Source organism: Peromyscus californicus, unplaced genomic scaffold (genome assembly GCF_007827085.1).
Source record: "Peromyscus californicus insignis strain IS unplaced genomic scaffold, ASM782708v3 Scaffold_4__1_contigs__length_199733344, whole genome shotgun sequence".
Classification (NCBI taxonomy): Eukaryota; Metazoa; Chordata; class Mammalia; order Rodentia; family Cricetidae; genus Peromyscus; species Peromyscus californicus.
Genome location: NW_026294562.1, coordinates 48,912,811 through 48,936,715, shown reverse-complemented (window position 1 = coordinate 48,936,715; position 23,905 = coordinate 48,912,811). Strand labels below are relative to the sequence as shown.

Below are 23,905 nucleotides of genomic sequence, written 5' to 3'. Positions count from 1 at the left end.
TTGTTGAATTCACTATTTTTTCTGCATTTTGCACTAATACGTTAATATGAAAGTCTGTAAGTGTAGAAAGAAGCTTGAGAACAGAAGACATGCACAGGGAAATTTGCAATGAAGGGCACTCATGGATATGAGTAATTTTTCAGACTTAAATGGAACATGGCTTCTCTGGAGGTTGATATCTGTTCATTTGAGCGCATTCAGATTAACCCAGGTATATAGGAGACATTTGCCTATTTGTACCTGAAAGGGGTTCGCTAAAATATGTCATATTTGTAGCAGTAGATTTATAAAGATTTGCCCTCACCAATATTTGTGGCCAGCATCTCATCCATTGTGGGCTCTTCTAAGTAGAACAGAAACCAGAGAAAGTACCAGTTCTTCATCTCACTGTCTCTGCAGCTGGTTCTCCCCTCTTTCCTTGTCTTCTCTCCCATTATATTTCCCCCTCCTCTATTCTTCCCCTTCTCTTTTCTACCTTCCCTCTCTCTTTTGCTCTTCCCTGTTCTCCCTTCTTTTATCTATAACATATATATTTCCTCATTCTTTGACATCAGAACTTCTGTCTGAGCTTCAAGGTGTACACTATCCAGCTCACTCTTCCCTTTTTAGGATGTTAAATTCAGACTGAACTGACTACATACTTTGTTTATTTCCTAAACTTAAGCCAACATATTAGGGGTTTTACACACTCCACTATCACATGAAACCATACTGATAGTAAATGTCCTGCTTTATAAATATGTGTGTTTACATACATACAATTATATTTATTTCTCTTTCACTGGAGAACACAGAAAAAATCCAGCAGCATTTATTGGATAGTTTAATTTTAATTCAGATATTATGATGTAAAAGTCACATATTATTTTTATTTCATTGCCATTTTAGGAGTCTAGTTTCAGAAGATGCATTATTAAGTGACAGTGAGTTTTCTGTTTCTATATTTTACTGAAAGATGAACTACTCTGCCATATCCTGTGGATTAGTACTTCTGATTGATCATATCCTTTTATATAGTCAGTATGCCCACATTTTAATTTTCAGGAGGATAACTTTTCAAAGTACATACAAACATAATAATGTTTTAAAAATTAATGTTTTCATCTATACTAAATATTCTAGACTCTATAACAGAGAGAGTGGTAATGTGTAAATTCCTTTCTGAAAGAGCTGGCTATTACTTTTCTACATTGAGTGATTTGCCCTCTCTCTTGCCATATCTCCAGTCTTATCATTGCTTGTTCTTTATTATTGCAATTGTGGTCTTGCCTCAGGACCTTTGCACTTCCCTTTGACAATGGATCTCATTCCTTTCAGACCTTTGCTCAAATGTTGCTGTGTCATAGAATCCTTTCCTCACCACCTTCATGAAGGAGTTGTGGTCAACTCACTGCTGACACTGTCCTGCCCTCCTTTGTCATTCTCAATAGCTTTGTCCCTCTTCATCGACCATGTATTTGCATTATTGATACCTATTCATCTTTCTCATGTGGGATATACATTTCCTGGGAGCAGAAAATGTTTTGTTCAAATACATTTCCTCTTTCACACACACACATGTAGAAATACAAATACAAATGTATATATGACAGGAAGTGATGAAAGTAAGTTAGACAAAAACATAAAATACCTTTATGTCTGTATAAAATGCTATAAGGAAACTTCTTATGTATGATTAACATCTGCTGATTAAAAATAATGATGTTTAGCATTATACTATGTCAGATATCTTTGTCGGTGTAGCTTTTCAGTAAGTAATTGTTGAATGACTAATATATCCATTGAATTTAGTTTCACACATATTTTGAACCTTTGAGTTATCCATGGTGAAAGTGAGTCACACATAATAATGGCCAGCTGAAGCTACTACATTCAGTATCTTTCAAGAGACACTGGTAATTTTCTGTTTCACTGAAACATTTTTTACATTCTAAGTTTCCTCCTCGTTTTTATTCCTAATTATGTTCTTGGATTCCCTTTATCAACTAGACCATCAAGCTTTACTAAGAATCGATGTCAAATTAAGTGGCATGTAGCACATCAATCAAATACAATCTTAAAACTCATTAATATGTGAAATATATTACGTAAGTAATTGATATACGTATTTGAGAAATCACACAACTAAGTAAAATGTTCCAACTGCCATCTAAATTCTTTTCTTTACACCTATAGATTATTATGGCTCTAACTCCTCATAAAAAAAACCTTCTTTTTTGAAGCAGAGGCTATTAGAAAGAATTACAACTGGTCTATATGCAGAAAAGTGTCTGTGGAGTGCTCATTCCCAAGTGGACACCTGTAATAACCCCTACTTTCTTTGGAGGAGGTCTACTGAGAGGTTTTCTATTCCAAGAAGATAACCCCACAAATATAACATATGGGCAATACTAATTGAACTCAGATAATAAAATTTTAAGGCCAGGCGGTGGTGGCGCACGCCTTTAATCCCAGCACTTGGGAGGCAGAACCAGGTGGATCTTTGTGAGTTCGAGGCCAGCCTGGGCTACCGAGTGAGTTCCAGGAAAGGCGCAAAGCTACATAGAGAGACCCTGTCTCGAAAAACTAAAAAAAAAAAAAAAAAAAAAAATTTCAAAAAGGAAATGACGTGGAAACTATATCCATGATACATCTACAATAAGGCTGCCAAAAGAGACCGGAATAAATGATAGTATCAATAGATATGCTATGCAGAATGGGAAAAATCTCATCTCCAGGCAAAGAAGTACAGGCAACCAAGGATTGGGAGAAGAATTAGCTTCTCCCAGGGATGAGGTCCCTAACTGGTTATTCAATATAAAGTGGTCAGACCTGAAGTCAGATAAACAAAAGCCACACTTAATGGACTCAGAAGGTTTTATGAATATATTTATACACATATATGTAACAAAAATGATAAAAGACACCATCAATTTGACTGGGTAAGGGAGAATGAGGGAGGAGTTGGAAGGTAGAGAGGAGGAAGCAATGTAATTCAACTTTAATTGTTCTGTTAATTAAAAAGGGTATTAATAGCCGGGCGGTGGTGGCGCACGCCTTTAATCCCAGCACTCGGGAGGCAGAGCCAGGCGGATCTCTGTGAGTTCAAGGCCAGCCTGGGCTACCAAGTGAGTCCCAGGAAAGGCGCAAAGCTACACAGAGAAACCCTGTCTCGAAAAACCAAAAAAAAAAAAAAAAGGGTATTAATGAAATATATATGTTAGGCAGGGCTTGGGACATGTTAGAGGGAGGCATGGAAGTAGATATGATCAAACTGCATTAGCTAAATATATGAAGTTTCAAAGTAAATTTCAATATACAAAATGAATGACATTTGTTTAAGAAACATGTAGATTTGTGGGGGTTTTTGTGGGAATCCTAGCAGTGAGAATGGGGCCTGTTGCTGATGTTTTGGCAGGCTTTTGGGAACCCATTCCTCATACTAGGCTTCCTTATCATGTCTTAATATGAGGGGAGGAGCTTAGACCTACCTCAACTTGATACGCCATGCTCTGATGACACCCATGGGAGGCTTGCCCCTTTTTGAACAGAAACAATGGAGGAGGAGTGGATTTGGGTGGGGCAGAGAGGAGGTTGGGTGAGGGAATGGGGGAAGGAGGGAGGTATAACTGGGGTCAGGATATAAAATAAATGAATATATTTGATTAATAAAAAACATGTACTTTCAATAAAGCACAGTCACCATATTTTTAGTTTTTTGTTTTAAATAATAAATGCTACTCAGTTTTGGAGACTGATAGTCCTAATTTGTAGGGTTGGTCCTTCATTAGTACCCATGAGAACTCATGGTTCATTTGAGTCTAAAAGCCACAGGCAGAGTTCAAGGGGAGCTGGTAATGCAATCAATGACAAAATGTACTGTTAAAGAAGTCTCGGCTGGACAGTGGTGCATGCCTTTAATCCCAGCACTTGGGAGGCAGAGCCAGGTTGATCTCTGTGAGTTCAATGCCAGCCTGTTGTGTGTGTGTGTGTGTGTGTGTGTGTGTGTGTGTGTGTGTGTGTGTGTGTATGTGTTGTTATATATCAGTGCAGGTGCCTGTAGAGACCAATGGCATCAGATCTCCTTGCTCTGGAGTTACATGGAGTCATCTGCCTCTTGACATGGGTGCTGGGAAAGGAACTCTGATCCTCTGCTAAAGCAATTAGTACTCTTAACCACTGAGCAATCTCTCAAGTCTTCTGAATTTTGATTTTTAACTGATAAATAATACTTAAACATATTCACAACCCATAACACATGTATTAGAGTTGCTTTTCAGACTCTTCATTGAGACGATTTGAACACTAGAACATTTCATGCTGAAACAAGGACCATCTCCAAAGTTTCATTACATCTCCACTTCAAACAACTCCACTTGTTCATTGTATTAAAAGGCCCTCACTTTGGGCCTTGAGATTTATTTAAGTTTTTACAACTTCTATAAGAAAATCTCAGATATATTGGTGTAGGTATTGTGTAGAACATATGCAAGACACACTATACAAAAGCCTCCACCACATTGTATGGACTCTAGAATATAGATATTATGCATCAGTTGAAACACCTTAAAAGGAGACATAGCAAGTAATATGAACACAAGGGCACAATGAAAATAACCAGCATCCCCTAAGTTTTTAAACGATGTTTGATTCATTGTGTGATAATTTCATATACTGATATAATGTATCTTGAGCATATCCATCCACCACTACCATCTTCCTACCTCTCCTAGTACCTTTCACCTTTTCTCCAAACTTCATTGTCATTAATAACCCTCTGAGAACAATCAGAAGCACTTCCCATAGGCACATGGGTACCCACAGTTTTAATTGCCTTTTTCCTAGAAAGGAGTTTGGGAGCTGCTGGTATTCCCATAAAAGAAATCTCTAGAGTTGTCCAAGTCTAGATAGTTTTTTTTTGTTCTTCATGCATTAGCTTCTTAAATAAAAACATGGTTAATTCCATATTTCAGAAAAGTTCATCTCTGCATTTGAATGGTATTCACTGTTATCTCTTTTACGGCCACCTCTTGACTAAGGTTTTCTGTCAGTTTTCGTGCACAGTTAAGGAAAAGCACTCAAAGGTAAAAGCTATATTAACAGACTTTTAATTGGCATGATGTCATGTAGACCTGTCATCTTTTTCTTAAGTCATAGTGGTAAATTATGTGAGATATGCAATCTTCTCATTTTTTTGTTTGATAAGCAAAGCAAGTATGTGGCCCTTCTTTGAAAGAGGAAGAATTTATAGAGTTTAAAAAGTTGATGCATATTATTGCTCTTTCCTCTGTTTTTCAATGTCTGGGGAAGCATGAAAGTATTTGATCATTACCCGAGAAAGCACTGTCAGTATTCTGTGGTTGACTTGACTATCTCACATTCACTGTTGGATTCATTTTTCTTTCTTCCAAAGAACTGATGGCCTTATATATTACATAAACATTGTTAATGACACTTGTAGTTGACAGAAAGGGAGTTGGGCATTAATACCTACTGTGAATTATGTGAAAGGAGAAAGAGATGATGGGAATAGTTTCTTAAAACAAAAACTAGAGTGGGTTTATGGTATAAATGTAAAAAAGTTCCATTTTAGAGAATTTAGGTATTCTCTTAACATATCATGTGTATGACCCTTGCAAGAACCAAGACATACTGAATAATTGTGATTTTTGTCTATTTTCTATTTATGTCACTATTATTGCAGATAAAGAAGCATGCAAAAAGCCAAGAGTAAGCTGATCTTTTTTAAATTTCAAAAACACTGTATGATTCGCTATATACATTTTAACAGTTTCCCTACAATCACAGATAGCCACAACATTAGCATATTGTGGAAATGATGAGTTTAATGCAGATATGAGACTTAAAATACCTTGAATTTTTTTCAAAATGAAGAAATAACTTTAGAAAAACTGGTACCTTCTTAAATGTTCAGTTTATTCAATGATAATACATCAAAAATAGTAATAATACCTATTTATACATTCTTGTACAAATCCCACAGTAATTGTAGAGTATAGTATTTTCTGAAAGTAGTCTTAAATAATAGTTTTATAACCTAAAATTTCCAGAATTTTGGGAGACTTGTGGTAGGGAATAACTATTTGTTTTAGGTAGATATTCTTTCAAAGACTTCAATTGAAGCAAAAAAAAAATGCCCCCCTTTCAGCCATTCTGAAAGCTGAGGCAGGATGACAGCTTCGTTCTAGGAATTAAGTACCAGTTAAGTGGTAAAATAAACCTCGGTATCCAAGGAAACAAAACAAATATAGAAGTTGAAACATTGTTATATGACAGTTACATCATATCAAATGTTTTCACAAAATAGAAGGCACCAAGAGAAATCTATGAGACAAAGATGCCCCATAAATGGTCAATTTTATTTTGGTCTTGGTGACTTTGGTATGGTGTGACAAGATGAAGGAAAGAATAAGTTGATGGGAAGTAGACTTTCACCAAATTCAAATATGCCTTTCAAGTAAGAACTCAAGGAAGACTGGGTCCTGGGGAATCATAGGAGCAGCAATTAGTGTTTCCCGAGGAAGCAGAAATGAACACTTTGGAGAGCACAGACACTCAGTGGTGCTATTGCAGGAGAAAAGGCAACACGAGGAGGAACAGGTCAACATCACCTGCAGTGAATCCTTCCTTCCTAGCATCCATGTAAATCAAATCAGCACAAAACCAGAAGATCACTTTCTTATCCAAATACAACATGAAAGCTAACACTCCCTGGATGAAATAAACAACATTTTACTATCTTGTTGGCTTCTCACGATAGTACCTAAAGCTAGTCTGATTACACTGTTTACTTTTCAGTGGTCAGGAAAAGCAGTAAGGAACAATGAATCCTATATAGTGAATGGACCGAAGTTCTGTGTGCTGTAGCTGAAGATTATCTGCCTACATCTTTCAGAACTGAACTGCATCAAGCTGAAGTTGCTGCCATTACCTGAGCTATCCCACCATATCTACTGCACATAGAGATATGCTACATCTGCTACCTAGATGTCCAGCATCCCCTGCTCAGCTCTTATTCTGATTAGTAAAATACTTTAGAAATAAACTGAGAAGGATGCTTGAGAATAATTGTATTAGAGTTTAAGAGAAACACAGGTAAGCTTCAAATCAGCAGCTGCCTGTAGGAGGGAGATGGAGAAAATGGAGTGATAAAGTCATATTTTTTTAAGTTATGTCCATGAAATGTGCTAATGTGGTTTTTAATCAGTTGCATGGAGGAAGAGGAGGAGGGATTCAGAGAAAGAAAGAGAAATCTCAGATTATTTGATAATGTATACTTAAGCCAGTATCCAAAATACAGGTAAAGAAAAAGGGAAAATAGACTTATTGGCAAGCCAAAGTCCTTATTTTAGAGGACATCCTATTCCTTGTCCTTGTGTCTGAGAACAAAAAACTGTGTCAGGAATGGGCACTTAGAAGTAGAAACAGAGCTCTGTAACTCAAACAATGTTGAGTTTTGCCAAAGTATCCATGTAATTATATTTAATGTTATTTTCAATTTAATTAAAATTCTGATTGGACTCCGATACTTGGGAATCAGCAAGGGTTAAATAAACTTATGGACTCAAAGGAAAGACTAGTTTTCATACTTTAGGAATATGTATGAATTATTCAATTTCTTGTGCTCCATAATATACATGAAAGCAATAATCTCCAAATTCTAATATCATTGAGAGGATTCACAGAGTGGTCATCTAAAGTGCTTGTCTAGAGCAGTCTTTGAAAAGTGACCAACAGAGAAAGTGAGATTTAGGCTCAGAGGTAAATTGAGAAATCAACAACACATTGTTTTTATTGTTAGTAAATAGTGTCCATCTATTTGACTAAATGGACTACAAAATTTTGAAATTGGGTGGAGCTCCATCAATAATCTTTAAAATCTAGCACATATAACCTCTGTATATTACTATACCAGATTTGATCTGGGGAAGGACGATTTTCCAGACAATCTCAAAGTATAGATTGTTGCTCAACAAAGGCACATGTTCTCACTTATACTTTTCTATTTTAATTCAACTTCTTTGCCATCATGTTCCTCTTTTCCCATGGCTATGGACCATCTTGTGATTGAAAGATGGCACTGATGCAGAACAGGACAGATGTGACACACTTTCTCCTGCTTGGACTCACTGATGAACCAGGACTACAGATTCCCCTTTTCATCACCTTCTTCCTCATCTACACCATCACCTTGGTGGGCAATCTGGGGATGATCCTACTGATTGTCCTGGACTCTCGGCTCCACACTCCTATGTACTTTTTCCTAGGCAACCTGTCCTTAGTTGATTTTTGTTACTCCTCAGCTGTTACCCCCACGGTTTTGACTGGGCTTCTTGTAGGAGACAAGATCATTTCCTACAATGACTGTGCTGCTCAGATGTTCTTTTTTGTAGCATTTGCTACTGTTGAGAATTACCTGCTGGCCTCAATGGCCTATGATCGCTATGCAGCAGTATGTAAACCCCTATACTATGCCACCACTATGACTACAAGTGTGTGTGTATGTCTTTCTATAGGTTCCTATTTCTGTGGTTTCCTGAATGCCTCCATCCACATTGGGGACACTTTCAGTCTTTCTTTCTGTGGAGCCAATGTGGTCCATCACTTTTTCTGTGATATTCCAGCAGTTATGGTTCTCTCTTGCTCTGACAGACATGTCAGTGAGCTGGTTCTTGTTTATGTAGTGAGCTTTAATATCTTTTTTGCTCTCTTAGTTATCTGGGTATCCTACATATTCATTTTTATCACTATCCTAAAGATGCAGTCAAGTGCTGGATATCGAAAGGCTATATCCACCTGTGCCTCACACTTCACTGCAGTATCTATTTTCTATGGGACAATCATCTTCATGTACTTGCAGCCCAGCTCTAGTCACTCCATGGACACTGACAAAGTTGCATCTGTGTTCTACACCATGGTCATCCCTATGTTGAATCCTCTGGTCTACAGTTTGAGGAACAAGGAGGTCAAGAGTGCATTCACAAAAGTTTTGCTGATGACAAAATAGTTTATAGTGATTTATTTTTAAAGTTCTAAGATGAATAATGTTTCTCATTTTTTCTTCCACATACAATTAAATTCCAGAACAGATTCTTGTATTTCTGCAAGTCTATTGTAAAGGAAAAGAAAAATATTGTATTCATGATCATAGTTATGAGATTTTTTTGTCTGCTTGACAATATTCCTGTGAAGGATATTTATGTACTGTTTCAATAGATTATTGTGTTAATTGTGATTTTACTATCAGCAAAATGTTGATAGTATTTTAAAAATCATCTGTAGCCATGAATCTATGTATTTGATGTAAATGACCAGCTCCAAAAGAAGACTCATATACACTTTGCTGTGCTGACATATTTTGAACATTTCATGGTGTTTCAGTGACATTTTTTTACTGTTGCTTCGATTGTTCTGTGATGAGTTGTGCAGCTTCTTTTTCTAACACAGTACCAGCAAGAATCACATATTACCTGTGTAGTAAGAACTCCTAGTATGTCTCATAGAAGAGTGCTATGATTTTATATGCTTTGTTTCAATGAGTAATTAGATCACATTGATTCAATCTGATTTTCATGCATTGAAACTAGGTATTTGTAAATAAATTCTTACTGTGTGTACAGAATGAATGTTTTAGAAAGTGACAGCTGGTTCTAAAGCTTGAGAGAAATAGGTGCTAAAATATTTCTTGCTTCAAGCATTTTGTTATTAGATTGCTTGTTCCATTAATTTAATTTTTAAAGTTCCGTGAAGTACATTCTCTAGGCAATATCTGAACTAGAGTTTCAGAGTTCCACACTGGGATTCAAATAATGGCTTACATTTCCAGAGGAAAGGTTATCATTCCTTTTTGGAGGCCATTCTTTGTGGTCTTAATATCATTTGTGAACTAGAAACTGATACAATAAATAACTATGCAACATTCTGATTTCATTCATCCATGTGTGCATAGAATTTTGCAATGACTGGATTGTATTATACTCCCAAAGGCTATAGCCATTTAAGTTGAGATTTCTTTTATAATCCATGTAAATTATCAAGTATACAAGGTCTCCAATACACTTGGGGTATGTGATCTGCTGGGAGCAGATTTCTAAATGGTTACAAATGCCTGTAATCTAACACATTAACCATCAATTGCTTTTATTAACTTTTAATATGATTTTTCTTTTTTGAGATTATAATTACATCATTTTCTTTCTTTTCTTCCATCCAATTGCTTTTATAAATCCCTCATCATTATTTCAAATCCATTAGCTATTAGAGGTTTCACTCATGCTCCCTCTCCCTCTCACCTTCATTTCCTATTTCTTCTTCATTTGTTCTTCCATCTGAAATCTTTCACTGAAGTGAGTTATTGATAGTTTTGTGTTTGCCAATAATACTTATTAATATCTTTGATTTCAGTTTCATTTTTGTAACATTGTATCAGTCTGTATTTCTACCTATAATAAACCACTGTCCATATGGAAATCCATCAAATTCATCTGGGTGTCTCATGGTGGTGTCTTTTATGAACAAGAATGTTTACTTATAAATTTATTTACTCTGATTCTGTATTGTAGATTAGGTGTAAATGTAGAATGGACTAAGTTTTATGTGTATGTGTATGGTATAGGGAGTGTAAGGTACTTGATTACAGGAACTATATATGTAAAAAAATAAGAGTCAAAATTGTTCAATATCTAGGACATTGATGTTCTATAGTGAATAGTTGGAAACTGAATTATATCCCTGGAGACAGCAGTTAGTGCATCTCCTTTGAGGGATCAAATGTAGAACAGTAATAAACTGGAAAAAGTCATTGGTTGTTTTCCAAATTATTTGCTTTCATTTCTGGCACACAGACTCAACTTCTCTGATTTCATGAAGTCTCCTGCAATCATTTAATTTTATTCTATTTAATGAGTTATGCTTGAAAGTCATATATGCCACTCACAAATCTATACCATGAAGTCTCCCATGTGATTCTCTGTCCTTATCACTGGTGACACAAAGAGGATGGGTTGTAGAAACCACTAGCAGATGTTAAAATGACTAAGTGGAGACACAGAGAAGATGTAAGATAGAAACCACTACAGAAATGATTGAGTGGAAAACACACATGTTATTAAATTCTACATGGGTTCTCATAAAACAAATAATTGAACAACATACAGGAAAGGATAAAAACTGCTTTGTAACTTGATCACAAGGTATATAGCATTGCTTATTCTCATTATTATGCAAATCTCCTATAAGACAACTGGATACTACAGGAAGAAGAGATTTGCTGATCTATAATTGAAACAATGGCTTAGGTTTCCAAAAATCATTTTATCACCATATTTATTTGTGAATCCTCACATAATCTCCAAGTCAGAATTCAAATAATTTCACAAATAAAAATAGAATTATTTTAAAGTATGAAATAAAGCTTAATTTGAATTTCATTCCTGTGATAGTGAGTACTGGTATCAATTGAACAGGATCTAGAGTCACCTAAGAGCCTAGCCTCTGAGCATGACTATGATGGTTTGTCTTCTTCAGGTTAGCCTCTGGCTATGTCTATGAGATATTATCTTTGTTGTGTTAATTGAGGTTGGAAGAACCCCTATAAAAGTTGACTGCACTATTCATTTCCTTGACTAGAGTACTAGACAGAAAAAAAAATGAAGAAAGCTAGCCCTGCATAAGCCTTCATCATCCTCTGCTTCCTGCCTGTGTGAGTTGGTTCTTCCTTTCTACCATGTGAACCCTGAGAATTTAACTCAGACTATGAGGCTTGACATCAGGCACCTTCACCAACTGACAGTAAATGCAATGTTATTGGCTGCCTCAATCTTCTGTTATCATGAATTTTCTCCATGATTGAGTACTTTAGAATGGTGAGCCAAACATGGTATATACTCACTCATAAGTGGATCCTAGATATAAAGCAAAGGACAATCAGACTGTAACCCACAGATCCAGGGAGGCTACCTAGCAGAGGGGACCCTAGGATGACTGTGGCTTATAATAAATTTTGATTTTGCCCAATCACTGGGCAAGCTTTAGCAAAACATTTCACTATTATGATAAGAATTTGTACTGTATCAAGCTGATGAAAGAAAATGCTGGCCATATTTTCAAGAGGAGAGGCTAAAATCTTTTTAGATTATGGATTAGCCTATAGAAAAATGTCTACCATAAATGGAACAGTGAAGGGAAAGATGAATAGGAATCTCACTTACACAACTTAAGTAAAACATAGCTCTCTGAACAGATGAAGATAGGTTTCTTCTGTATCCCAGAATCTAATCAATATTTATATGTATAATTCAGCTATCATTTGGCTTAAAAGGGCTTATTGGGGAATGTTATCATTTTTACTATTTTCTATGGAGAAAATATTTTACTGTTTAAAATAAACCTGTATTGACTTACATTGCCTGTTGGCAAATTTTATCATAGCAGCAGAAAGGTAATTAACAAGATTTTTTATTGGTGGCTAAGTGTTCTAAGTATATATATGGGAACATACCACCTAGCTCCCAGAATTATATTGCACACACCATTTCAGCCAAGAATAAACCACATTCCCTTAGACGTGGTAGCTTTTCAATATTGATAATCTTCCCTTCCATTATTTTACCTGTATATCTGTAACTAAATGATCTCTTTTGTCAACCTTTCCTTGTAATTGCTAGAACAGTTATTAAATTACATATTTTTTGGTTTTACATATTTAACTTGCTAGTGAATTATCAAACATTTCAGACCAAAGATCTTTCCTCCTTTAGGACTTTATTCCCAGAGTGTAGTATATTTAATAAACAAAGCTTTCTAGTACTTAATGAAATAATGATTGAGCTAGATAGCAAATTTATAGACATTTGTATAACAAATATTACATAGGTCTTCACAATTTTTATTTTTATCATTTGTTTCTTGATAATATTCTTCAAAATATATAATTGTCTAGTTATGTATGTGTGTGTGATTCTTAGCTTTCTTTCCTCCACAACAAACCTTTATGAATATTGGAAAACCTTCAAATTTGTTCACTAACAAAGAATTATCCATAGTGTAGAGGTGGGGTCTAGGAAACAGACTCTAAGTAAAAATTACATGAATGATTAGATGAATGATAAGGAAAACTAAACTGAACACATCATCTTTATCTTTTGTATTTGTGTGCCCATGCATGGTTATTTTCCTGTGTATACAGGTATCTGTGGTAATGAGTAGGTATGCATGTGTTTTATATGTCTTGTGTATGTTTGTGTGTGTGTGTGTGTGTGTGTGTGTGTGTGTGTGTGTGTGTATAAACTTTGATATCTTTCCTCAGATTCTATCCATATTTTTATTATTATTATTATTATTTTTATTTTGCAATACAATTCAGTTTTACATATCAGCCACGGATTCCCTTGTTCTCCCCTTCCCGCCCCCCTCAACTTCCCCCCAGCCCACCCCCCATTCCCACCTCCTCCAGGGCAAAGCCTCCCCCGAGGGCTGAGATCAACCTGGTAGACTCAGTCCAGGCAGGTCCAGTGCCCTCCTCCCAGGCCAAGCCAAGCGACCCTGCATAGGCCCCAGGATTCAAACAGCCAAATCATGCAATTAGCACAGGACCCGGTCCCACTGCCTGGATGCCTCCCAAACAGATCAAGCCAATCAACTGTCTCACCCATTCAGAGGGTCTGATCCAGTTGGGGACCCCTCAGCCATTGGTTCATAGTTCATGTGTTTCCATTCGTTTGGCTAATTGTCCCTGTGCTTTATTCAACCTTGGTCTCAACAATTCTCGCTCATATAAACCCTCCTCTTTCTCGCTAATTGGACTCCCAGTACTCCACCCGGGGCCTAGTCATGGATCTCTGCATCCGGTTCCCTCAGTCTTTGGATGGGGTTTCTAGCACGACCATTAGGGTGTTTGGCCATCCCATCACCAGAGTAGGTCAGTTCGAGCTGTCTCTCGACCATTGCCAGCAGTCTGTTGGTGGGGGTATCTTTGTGGATTTCCGTGGGCCTCTCTAGCACTTTGCTTCTTCCTATTCTCATGTGGTCTTCATTTACCATGGTCTCCTATTCCTTGTTCTCCCTCTCTGTTGTTGAACCAGCTGGGATTTCCTGCTCCCCAAGCACTCTTTCCCTCGACCTTCGCCCTTCATTACCCCCATTCATGTCTAGGTTGTTCATGTAGATCTCTTCCATTTCTCCATCATTGGGCGATCCCCGTGTCTTTCTTGGGGTCCTATTTTCCAGGTAGCCTCCTATGAGTGAGTACATACCATGTTTGTCTTCCTGAGTCTGGGTTACCTCACTCAGGATGATTTTTTTTAGATCCATCCATTTGGTTGCAAACCTCATGATGTCATTGTTTTTCTCTGCTGAGTAATATCCCATTGTGTATATGTACCACATTTTATTTATCCATTCTTCAGTTGAAGGGCATCTGGGTTGTTTCCATGTTCTGGCTATTACAAACAATGCTGATATGAACATAGCTGAACAAGTGCCCTTGTGGTATGATTGAGCATTCCTTGGGTATATGCCCAAGAGTGGTATAGCTGGATCATGGGGGAGATTGATTCCCAATTTTCTAAGAAAGCACCATATTGATTTCCAAAGTGGTTGTACAAGCTTGCATTCCCACCAGCAGTGGAGGAGAGTTCCCCTAGCTCCACATCCTCTCCAGCATAAGGTGTCTTCAGTGTTTTTGATCTTAGCCATTCTGACAGGCATAAGGTGGTATCTCAGAGTTGTTTTGATTTGCATTTCCCTGATTATTAGGGATGTTGAGCAATTCCTTAAATGTCTTTCAACTATTTGAGTTTCCTCTGTTGAGAATTCTCTGTTTAGTTCTATAATGGTTGAGAGATGGCCTGAACTGACCTACTCTGGTGATGGGATGGCCAAATACCCTAATTGCCATGCTAGAAACCCCATCCAATGACTGAGGGATCTGGATGCAAAGATCCATGACTAGGCCCTGGGTGGATCTCTGGGAGTCCAATTAGCGAGAAAGAGGAGGGTTTATATGAGCGAGAATTGTTGAGACCAAGGTTGGATAAAGCACAGGGACAATTAGCCAAACGAATGGAAACACATGAACTATGAACCAATGGCTGAGGGGTCCCCAACTGGATCAGACCCTCTGAATGGGTGAGACAGTTGATTGGCTTGATCTGTTTGGGAGGCATCCAGGCAGTGGGACCGGGTCCTGTGCTCATTACATGATTTGGCTGTTTGAATCCTGGGGCCTATGCAGGGTCGCTTGGCTCGGCCTGGGAGGAGGGGACTGGATCTGCCTGGACTGAGTCTACGAGGTTGATCTTAGTCCTTGGGGGAGGCTTTGCCCTGGAGGAGGTGGGAATGGGGGGTGGGCTCGGGGGAAGGTGAAGGGGGCGGGAGGGGGGAGAACAAGAGAATCCGTGGCTGATATGTAGAACTGAATTGAACTGCAAAATAAGAAAAAAGTAGTAGTCACTTTTTAAAAGTAGATTCAATAATCTACCTTTTAATCTTTTATCTATATCCTGCTCTTTTTCTTCAATAGAAGTAGTAGTAGTAGATTCAATAATTGACCCTTTTATCTTATTATTTCTATATCTCTTTTTTCAGAATATATTCAATAATCTACCTTTTATCTTATCATATATCTATATCCTATTTTTTTCTTTTCAGAGTAGATTCAATAATTTACCTTTTATCTTTTATCTATATGCCCTTTTTTCTTTCTTTTCAAACGAGAACCCTAACTCTAATCTCCTTTGTTTAGCCTTTTTCCTGATCATTAACAATGACAATTTGTAACCAACCATCCTAAACAATGACAATTATCCATAACCCAATGAAAGACAAAAAACCATCCATCCCGCCTCCTGAGAATGTGGGAGTCATGTTCCTAAAATTCCTTCTTGCTCTTTTGGGGTGATGGCATCTTTAGGGCATCCTGGAAAGAAAAATTTTGGATTAATTGTCAAGTCCTGGGAGAGATAGCTGTATCATTTGGCCTGTCTCTGCATAATGGGAAAGTGCAGGGCTTGTCGCAAGTCCTTGCTCATGTAGTCTGTGAGGCTGGATCATCTCAACTAGCTATTTCAAAATTGTCCTGACCAGTTTTTAGTCCAAAGTCAATCTTTGGGTGGTGTTTGTCAGCTTGGTGGCATTATCATTGTCCTGATGGAATCTTCATTGTGGGGTCCCATCATCTTTTTGAAGACTTCAAAGATCGTATTGGGTCAGATTATTCCTTTTCTTGGTCATTTTTTTTCTCGATAATTCTCTCTTCTTATTTGGATATTTATCTGTTCAAATGTCTTGTTTTTAAATTCTTCAAGATTGTTGTTTTAGTTTTCCTGAAAGACAAAAACCAAATCTTTCTCCAACCTAACTTTGGGGAAGTTCTATATCTAATCTTGATCAATTTTCATTTATGGTTTCTCCTGAAATTTTTGTTCTCTCTTCTATAGCTGTTCTATCATCCAGAGAAGTGTGATTTTTTTACAATAGGCTTTAGGCTCTTTAATTACTCTGGGAAGGAGTTTCTTCCACAATGACAGGAAAGGACTGAACAAAGTTTGTCATGGGGGCCTGAGAGAGGCCCCTCTGAGGAGTTTCCCAATGGCAAAGGCAAAGGATTATCTTGTCTGTCCCTTGTTGATCTACATTCATTAGTCCAATGTTCGTCTTTGCTACACCTTCTGCATAATCCAGAAGGGAGGAGAGTTCCGTTGCTATTGTTCCTTAAAAAAAAACAACAAAAAAAAAAACCAAAAAAAAAAACCAAAAAAAAACATTGTTTCTAGGAATTTCCTGTTTACAGTCCCTTTTTATGTGACAATATTTACCACAATTGAAACACCTGACATTACTGTTTTTCTTCAAACCTCTGGAAATCACCTCTTCTATGCAAGTATCATCATGGTCATCAGATTCAATATTCATTGTATCTTAGATCCATTCTTCCAAAGGTGATGATCTTTCCTTTAGCAGCCTAATTATCCTTCTGTATTGTGCATTAGCATTTTCAAAAGCCAGAGATTCAATTATTATCTGTCTAGCTTCTGAATTTGGTATCATTCCATTTACTGCTAAAGACAGCCTTTGTAAGAAAACAGTGAAGATTTCCTTGGGGCCCTGTATAACTTTTGTAAATGACTCAATTTTCTTTCCTACTTCTTCAATTCTGTCCAAAGCATCCAAGGCTGCTATTCATCATAAAGCTAGAGTGTAGTCATCATATAAAGATTGTTTTTGTATATCAGCATAATCGCCTTCTCTACAAAGTTGATCTTGAGAAATTTCCATACCTCTAGCCCTACATAGTTGTTCAATGGTCTTAGCCTCATCTTTCCACCAGATCCTCTATTGTAACTGGAGACCAGCCTCTAAGACTGCTATAACCATTTATTTCCAGTTTTGAGGGATAATTCTATTACAAGTTGACCACTAGTTTAACATTTGCTTTATGAATGGAGAATACATATCATATGATACTATAGCTTCTTTGAATCTCCTCAAATCTAACATTTGCACAGGCTTTCAATCAGCTCATTCACAGCCTTGAGCATTTGACAGTTCCTGTGAGGTTACTAGATAGATTAAAGTTGGTTATTTGAAAGCCCTAGGCTGTTTTTCTGTAACCATATAATGCAATGCTGAGAGAGGTTCACCTTTAAATTCCTCTGTCTGGGTCTGAATTTCTCTATGATCTGTTTCAACAAGTTTTTTTTTTTAAATTTTATGTTGGCACTCACATTAACCAACTTTTTTTAAATGATAAAACAGAAATGATTGAACAAACAATATTTATAATGGACATTACATCTATCCCAAAACATTAGCTATCCTCTCATTTAGTTGTTCCATTTTCAGACTGCCTAATGTGTTATCAAACAGAGACCAAACATCTTCCATTATAAAAATATTTCCCATCTTTTAATGTGGGGAAAATTATCTTTTAACTAATTTTTCCCTTTAAGAAATCTTAATTGACTCATCAACTCTGCTGAATGCATAGAACAATGGAAGCCCAAGCAGGTTTCAAGGGAGCTACCTAGTGTAGCAGCCTGAGAAAGGGATCCAGAGTGAGCCCACAACCCACCAGGAGAGAAGAAGTGAAAGATCCATATGGATTCAGTTGATTAGGGACTCTGGCCTGTGTGGGGTGGAGACTACAGCCACATGCAGCTCAGGACTGAGCTGGGGTCTGCAAGGCCAATAGACAAGCAGCTTTTTCATGAATTTTTGCCACAAACATTGGGTGACAGATGTAACATGAATCTTAAATGGTATTTTAATAAAAATCCTAGAGCCAAATATTGGGGTGCAAGCTGAAAGATCAGAGAAGCAGAACAGCCAGCCACTAGCTTACCTCTATGAAATCCTCAACCTCAAGAGAGAGAGATCCTGTTTCCTCATGACTTAGATACCTTTCTGTATCCTGCCATATTACATCCTGGCATTAAGAGCATGTGTCATCACTGCCTGGTTTTGTTTCTCTCATGTAGCCCAGTGTGATCAAGGGTTGGGGAAAGAGAGCTTAGGGGAGCAGGAGGTACCAGCTGGATCATCAGCAGAGTGGGAGAATGGGGAGGGAGATACCATGATGAATGAAGATCCCAGGGGAATAGGAAAAAGCAGAGTGATAGACAGGACCCCAGAAATCCACAAAGATGCCTCCACTGTAGACTACTGGCAATGGTCAAGAGAGTGCCTGAGCTGACCTGCTCTGGTGATCGGATGGCCGAACACCCTGGCTGTCATGATAGAACTCTCATCCAGTGACTGATGGAAGCAGGTGCAGAGATCCACAGCCCAATCAGCAAGAGAGAGGAGGGATTTTATGAGTGAGAGATATTGAGACCATGATTTGAAAAAGTACAGGGACAAATAGCCAAACTAGTGGAAATGCATGAACTGTGAACCAATGGTAGAGGAACCCCCATGGAACTGGACCAGGGCCCTCTGGATAAGTGGGACAGTTGATTAGCTTGAACTGTTTGGGAGGCCCCCAGGCAGTGGGACTGGGACCTGTCCTTGGTGCATGGGCTGGCTTTTTGGAGCCTGGGGTCTATCCTGGGACACTTTGCTTAGCCTTGGTATAGGGAGGAGGGGACTGGACCTGCCTAAGCTGAGTCTGCCAGGCTGGCCTGACTCCCCTGGGAGACCTTGCCTTGGAGGAGGTGGGAATAGGGGGTGCATTGGGGGGAGGGCTGGGGGGTGGGGGGAGGGAGCACAGCTGATATGTGAAATTAAGTTAATTATAAAATAAAAAATATATAAAAAATAAAAAGAATATATATGTATGTACATAAACATATATTGTATAACAACAATTAATAAAAAAAGTCCATGAATTTGAAATAAAAAGAGTAAGGAGTGATATCTGGGAGGGAAGGAAAGGTGGAAATGATGTAATTATATTATAATCTAAACAAAAAAATAAATAATAAAGAAGCCAAACCTATAATCACTTTGCATTCCTTCAATGAGAAAGGTGTAATAAGTCTGTTAAAGACTGAGGACTCAGAGTAGAATATATACAAAAACTGAGGGCAATTTATTATATGAAAACTTTTTCTCAGCTCTAAGCAAATTATAAGGTATGATTGCATTTTAAAAAATTATTTGTGAGAAAAGTCCAAATACATTGTTGAAAAACAGGTAGAATTTATTACCTAAAGGATGATTGTCCTAATATTGTATACCATAATTAAGATTGTTGTAAGAGAGGATTGGGGCATTTTCATCACAAAGATATTATAAATTTTTGTTATTAATTTAAGCTTGGTAATGCAAGGAATCATAAACTTGGCCTGATATAGCTGACTTGAGAGGTATGAGTCATGGTGTCTTTAAGGTTTGAGACTTTGGTTCTTGCAGTACCTTCTGTGTCTTTCAATTCCTGATTACCAGAGGCACTCCCTTGGGGAGTGAAGCATAGAGGCCCATTTCTAACTCAAATAGACAAGGTTTGGGGTATTTTCTCTAGGGGCAGTTGAAGGGTCTCATGCTGACTTGTTTCCTTGGTTTTGGTTTCTTTTTCAACATGAAGTTGGGTCATTCAGGAGCTGGGAATAATCTGGGAGGATTTGGGAGAGGTGAAAGAATATGAACAAAATACATTAAAAAATAAATAATAGAAAAATGTAATACAAAATTTGAAAATGGAAAATTAAATAAAAAATGTTTAAGAAAATGAAAATGTCAATTACCCATTTTAGTCATTGTTCTATTGCTGTCGAGACACCATGACCAGAGCAACTTCTATAAAGGAAAACATTTAATTGGGACTTGCTTACAGACACTGGACAAAAGCAAGACCAAAAACCAGCTGGGCAAACTCCAAATTCTGCATTCCATGTCGACGTCAAAAGCACTCTTCAGATCTCCAACTCGTTTCATCTTTGTTGACTGCAGCCCATTTTTTTTGGAGGGGGGCTGGTTCCACATCCTGTTAGCAGCTCTCCTTGGCAGATATCTCATGACTGTGGCATCTCCTTCATTTTGGAGTCTCCAATGAAACACAGGCTTCACTTTCATAGCTTTATGCAATGGTCACTCTGGGACTCTATAAAGGAACACCTCTGAAACATGCTTGCCCTCAGATGCTTTTCTTAGACAAGACAGAGATTCCAAACCCCCTTTTTTGTATTCTGGACTTGAAATTCAGAATCACATGGCTGGGGCTGCCATGTTCTGCTCCCTGGGACTGGAAGTTGACATCCTCATTCAAATACACTTTTACCAATTTTCTGTTTTAGATCATTTCCTTCACTGCTTCAAATTTTCTTTAATACTTTTCATAAGTGGAAAGCATAACTGGGTAGGGTCTTGCCTCTATGTCACCACCCCTTTATTCCATTTAGCATTATGTTTTTCTTTGAACTTTTCATCTCTTTGTGCACTGGACAAAGCTCTATTACAAGTCCTGGTGCTCATTCTCTCCTTAAATTTTACATTTTGTATTTTTCCTTGTTCAGCCTGCTTCTTGTCATTATACATCTGTATAAGAGTGGTCACTAATAATCAAGCAAAGCAGTCAATGTCTGGCTATTTTGAAATCTTCTTTGCTAACACCATTAATCTAAAACATTTCAATTTAGCCTCAGGCAGATTTTTTGGACAAGGGCAGAAAGCAGCCCATTCCTTGCCAAATCCACAAGAGCCATCTCTAGGCCACTTACCAATATTCTTCCCCTTTGAAACTTCTTGAGCTTCTTCAGTTCAAATCACCCTCAGCATTGTCTTCTATGCTTGTACTAGGATGGCTCATTAATGTTTGCTTAAAGTAACCAATGGCTTTTTCTAGTTGAAAGACACCAAGTCTTCAGTGTTCGTCCCATAAACAGCTTTGTCAGGTCAGTCACAGCTATACCCCACATCCCAGTACCAACTTCTGACAGAGTCAGGATTCTGTTGCTGTGAAGAGATACCATGGCCATGGAGACTCTTACAAAGGAAAGCATTTGATTGAAGCTTGTTTACAGTTTCAGAGGTTTAGTCCATTATCCTTATGCCAGGGAGCATGGTGTCAGGCAGGCAGACATGGTAGCTGATAGTTTTATATCAATATTTGAAGGCATGAAAAAGAGAGAGACATTGGGCCTGGCTTGAACTTTTTGAAACCCTAAAGCCCACATGTAGTGATATACTTCCTCTAACAAGACCACACCTAATCACGGTCAAGTAACATCACTCCCTAATGACCAAGCATTCAATTATATGGGCCTATGGGCACCATTGCTAGTTAAACCATTGCACTACTCTAAACACACACACACACACACACACACACACACACACACACACATACACACACACACACACACACACATATATGTATACATATATATGACATTACAACCCATATATATATATGTATGTCCATGTCATATATATGTATCAAATTACCATACAGTATTCTATCTGTATGTACAATTAAAATAATATTAATAAAATTTTGTGATTCTATGACTGACATGTGAATTTTATCCTGATTCATAAAATATTTTACATTTTTTCAATGTTAAAATATTTTGTTTCATGGGATATGCTATTGCTATTATTGTTTGGAAGAAACTGTTATATGTTAAATACATTGAGAAATACAATTTGGATAGCTTTATCTATCATAATGATACAGCAAAAGTGATTAAGTAATGTCTGTCTTTTCACTCTAACATAACTTTATTATTTGAAACTGTCACACAAAAAAAGCTTTGCTGAAACAATTCAACAAAGACTGAAAGTACTTATTATTGAAGAGGTAGTGACTATTTATTCCTGAATAAAATGTTACAAAGTTCAGCTCATTAAACATTGTAATATTTTTTAAATTGTGGCTATGTAGAAAAATTTTTCAGCTAAGGAAATTGATAATATTAAGACAAATTTATTTTATGAACAAGTGATATTTGACATTTGTATTATTTCATAGAACAATTTTAAGAGAGATTAAAACCCTTTTGTTGGAATTTGATGTCTTCGAATGACTAACCCCAGAGAAAATTTACCTTCTCAACAACCTTCATGAATGCACTCTTGACCTCCCTGTTCCTCAGGCTATAGACTAATGGGTTCAGCATGGGGATGACCACAGTGTAGACCAAAGATGCAATTTTATCTGTGTCTATAGAGTGACTGGAGCTAGGCTGCAAATACATAATGATGACAGTCCCATAGAAGAGGAAGACCGCAGTAAGGTGAGAAGCACAGGTGGAAAACGCCTTTTGGTACCCCTCACCTGAGCGCATTTTCAAAACGGTGACAAATATGAATAGATAGGAAATCAAAATAACAAAAAGTGCAAATATAACATTGAAACTAGAAATAAGAATCAGAATCATCTCACTTTTGCCTGTATCAGAGCAACTCAGAGTCATGACTGCTGGAATGTCACAGAAAAAGTGATGGACCACATTGGCCATGCAAAATGAGAGGTAAAATGTGTCTCCAATTTGCACAGAAGCATTCACAAAACCAATGATATAGCAACCTGTGGCCAGACGAGCACAAACACTTTTTGTCATGATGGTGGAATAATGGAGGGGCTTACACACTGCTGCATACCGGTCATAGGCCATGGATGTCAAGAAATAACATTCCATAGTGGCGAAGGCTGCAAAAAAGAACATCTGGGCAGCACATGCATTGTAGGAGATGACCTTATCGTCAAGAAGCAAACCAGATAAGAACTTTGGAGTGACTGTTGTGGAGGAACAAAAGTCCACCAGAGAAAGGTTGCTGAGGAAAAAGTACATAGGGGTATGGAGACGATTATCAAGCAGAATCACTGTGATCATTCCCAGGTTCCCAATCAAAGTGATAATGTAAATAAGTGTGAATACAATAAACAGTGGAATCTGTAGTTCTGGGGCTTTGGTTAGTCCCAACAGGAGAAATTCAGTCACTTCTGTAATATTCTTCATTGATGGTGTTTTGTTAATTACAAGATGATCTACAGCAAAGTAAAATAAAGAAAAACAAACATTTTTATGACAATTTCTTTTTAACAGTTATAAAATATAAACAAGCATACAATTTAGAGGATAAACAATCTATGTAGGAGTACACAATTTTTGCTTCAAGTTTTTTTTTTTGTAACTTAGTCTCTATAATCCAGGGTAACCTTGAACTCAAGAATCACCTGTTTCTGCCTCCAGAGTACAGTGATTATAGACTTAGAGCACCACACTAAACTAATAACATGATTTTAATTATGAATTTTTCATGACTCGGCTTCCAGGGTCACTGATTTCATTTATGAATAAACTGAGTTACAAAAAGAACATGTAACCTTAGCTCTCCTAGGTTACAAATTCAGAATGGAACATTCTCAAATAAGATCTGTTCAGTCTACTGATTTACTGTAGTTATCGCACACCAGAATTTGTCTATATTCCTATCATCCTCCCTTCAGTCACACAAGATTTAC

At 37.4% G+C, this 23,905-nt stretch overlaps 2 protein-coding genes across 2 annotated transcripts; one reads left to right on the top strand and one right to left on the bottom strand.

The window, feature by feature from the left end:
• Positions 1-8,074: 8,074 nt before the first annotated feature.
• LOC128125380 (olfactory receptor 5B3-like) lies at positions 8,075-9,007 on the top strand. Its single transcript, XM_052762754.1, has one exon. It carries the CDS (start codon positions 8,075-8,077, stop codon positions 9,005-9,007), a length of 933 nt encoding a protein of 310 aa, XP_052618714.1.
• A 13,456-nt stretch (positions 9,008-22,463) lies between these two features.
• LOC128123761 (olfactory receptor 5B17-like) lies at positions 22,464-23,399 on the bottom strand. Its single transcript, XM_052760072.1, has one exon. The coding sequence runs from the start codon at positions 23,397-23,399 to the stop codon at positions 22,464-22,466; it is 936 nt and encodes a 311-aa protein (XP_052616032.1).
• Positions 23,400-23,905: the final 506 nt, after the last annotated feature.

Bases quoted from the DNA above. Each gene is read 5' to 3' on its own strand.
- LOC128125380 (XM_052762754.1), top strand. From the start codon at position 8,075: ATGGCACTGATGCAGAACAGGACAGATGTGACACACTTTCTCCTGCTT.
- LOC128123761 (XM_052760072.1), bottom strand. From the start codon at position 23,399: ATGAAGAATATTACAGAAGTGACTGAATTTCTCCTGTTGGGACTAACC.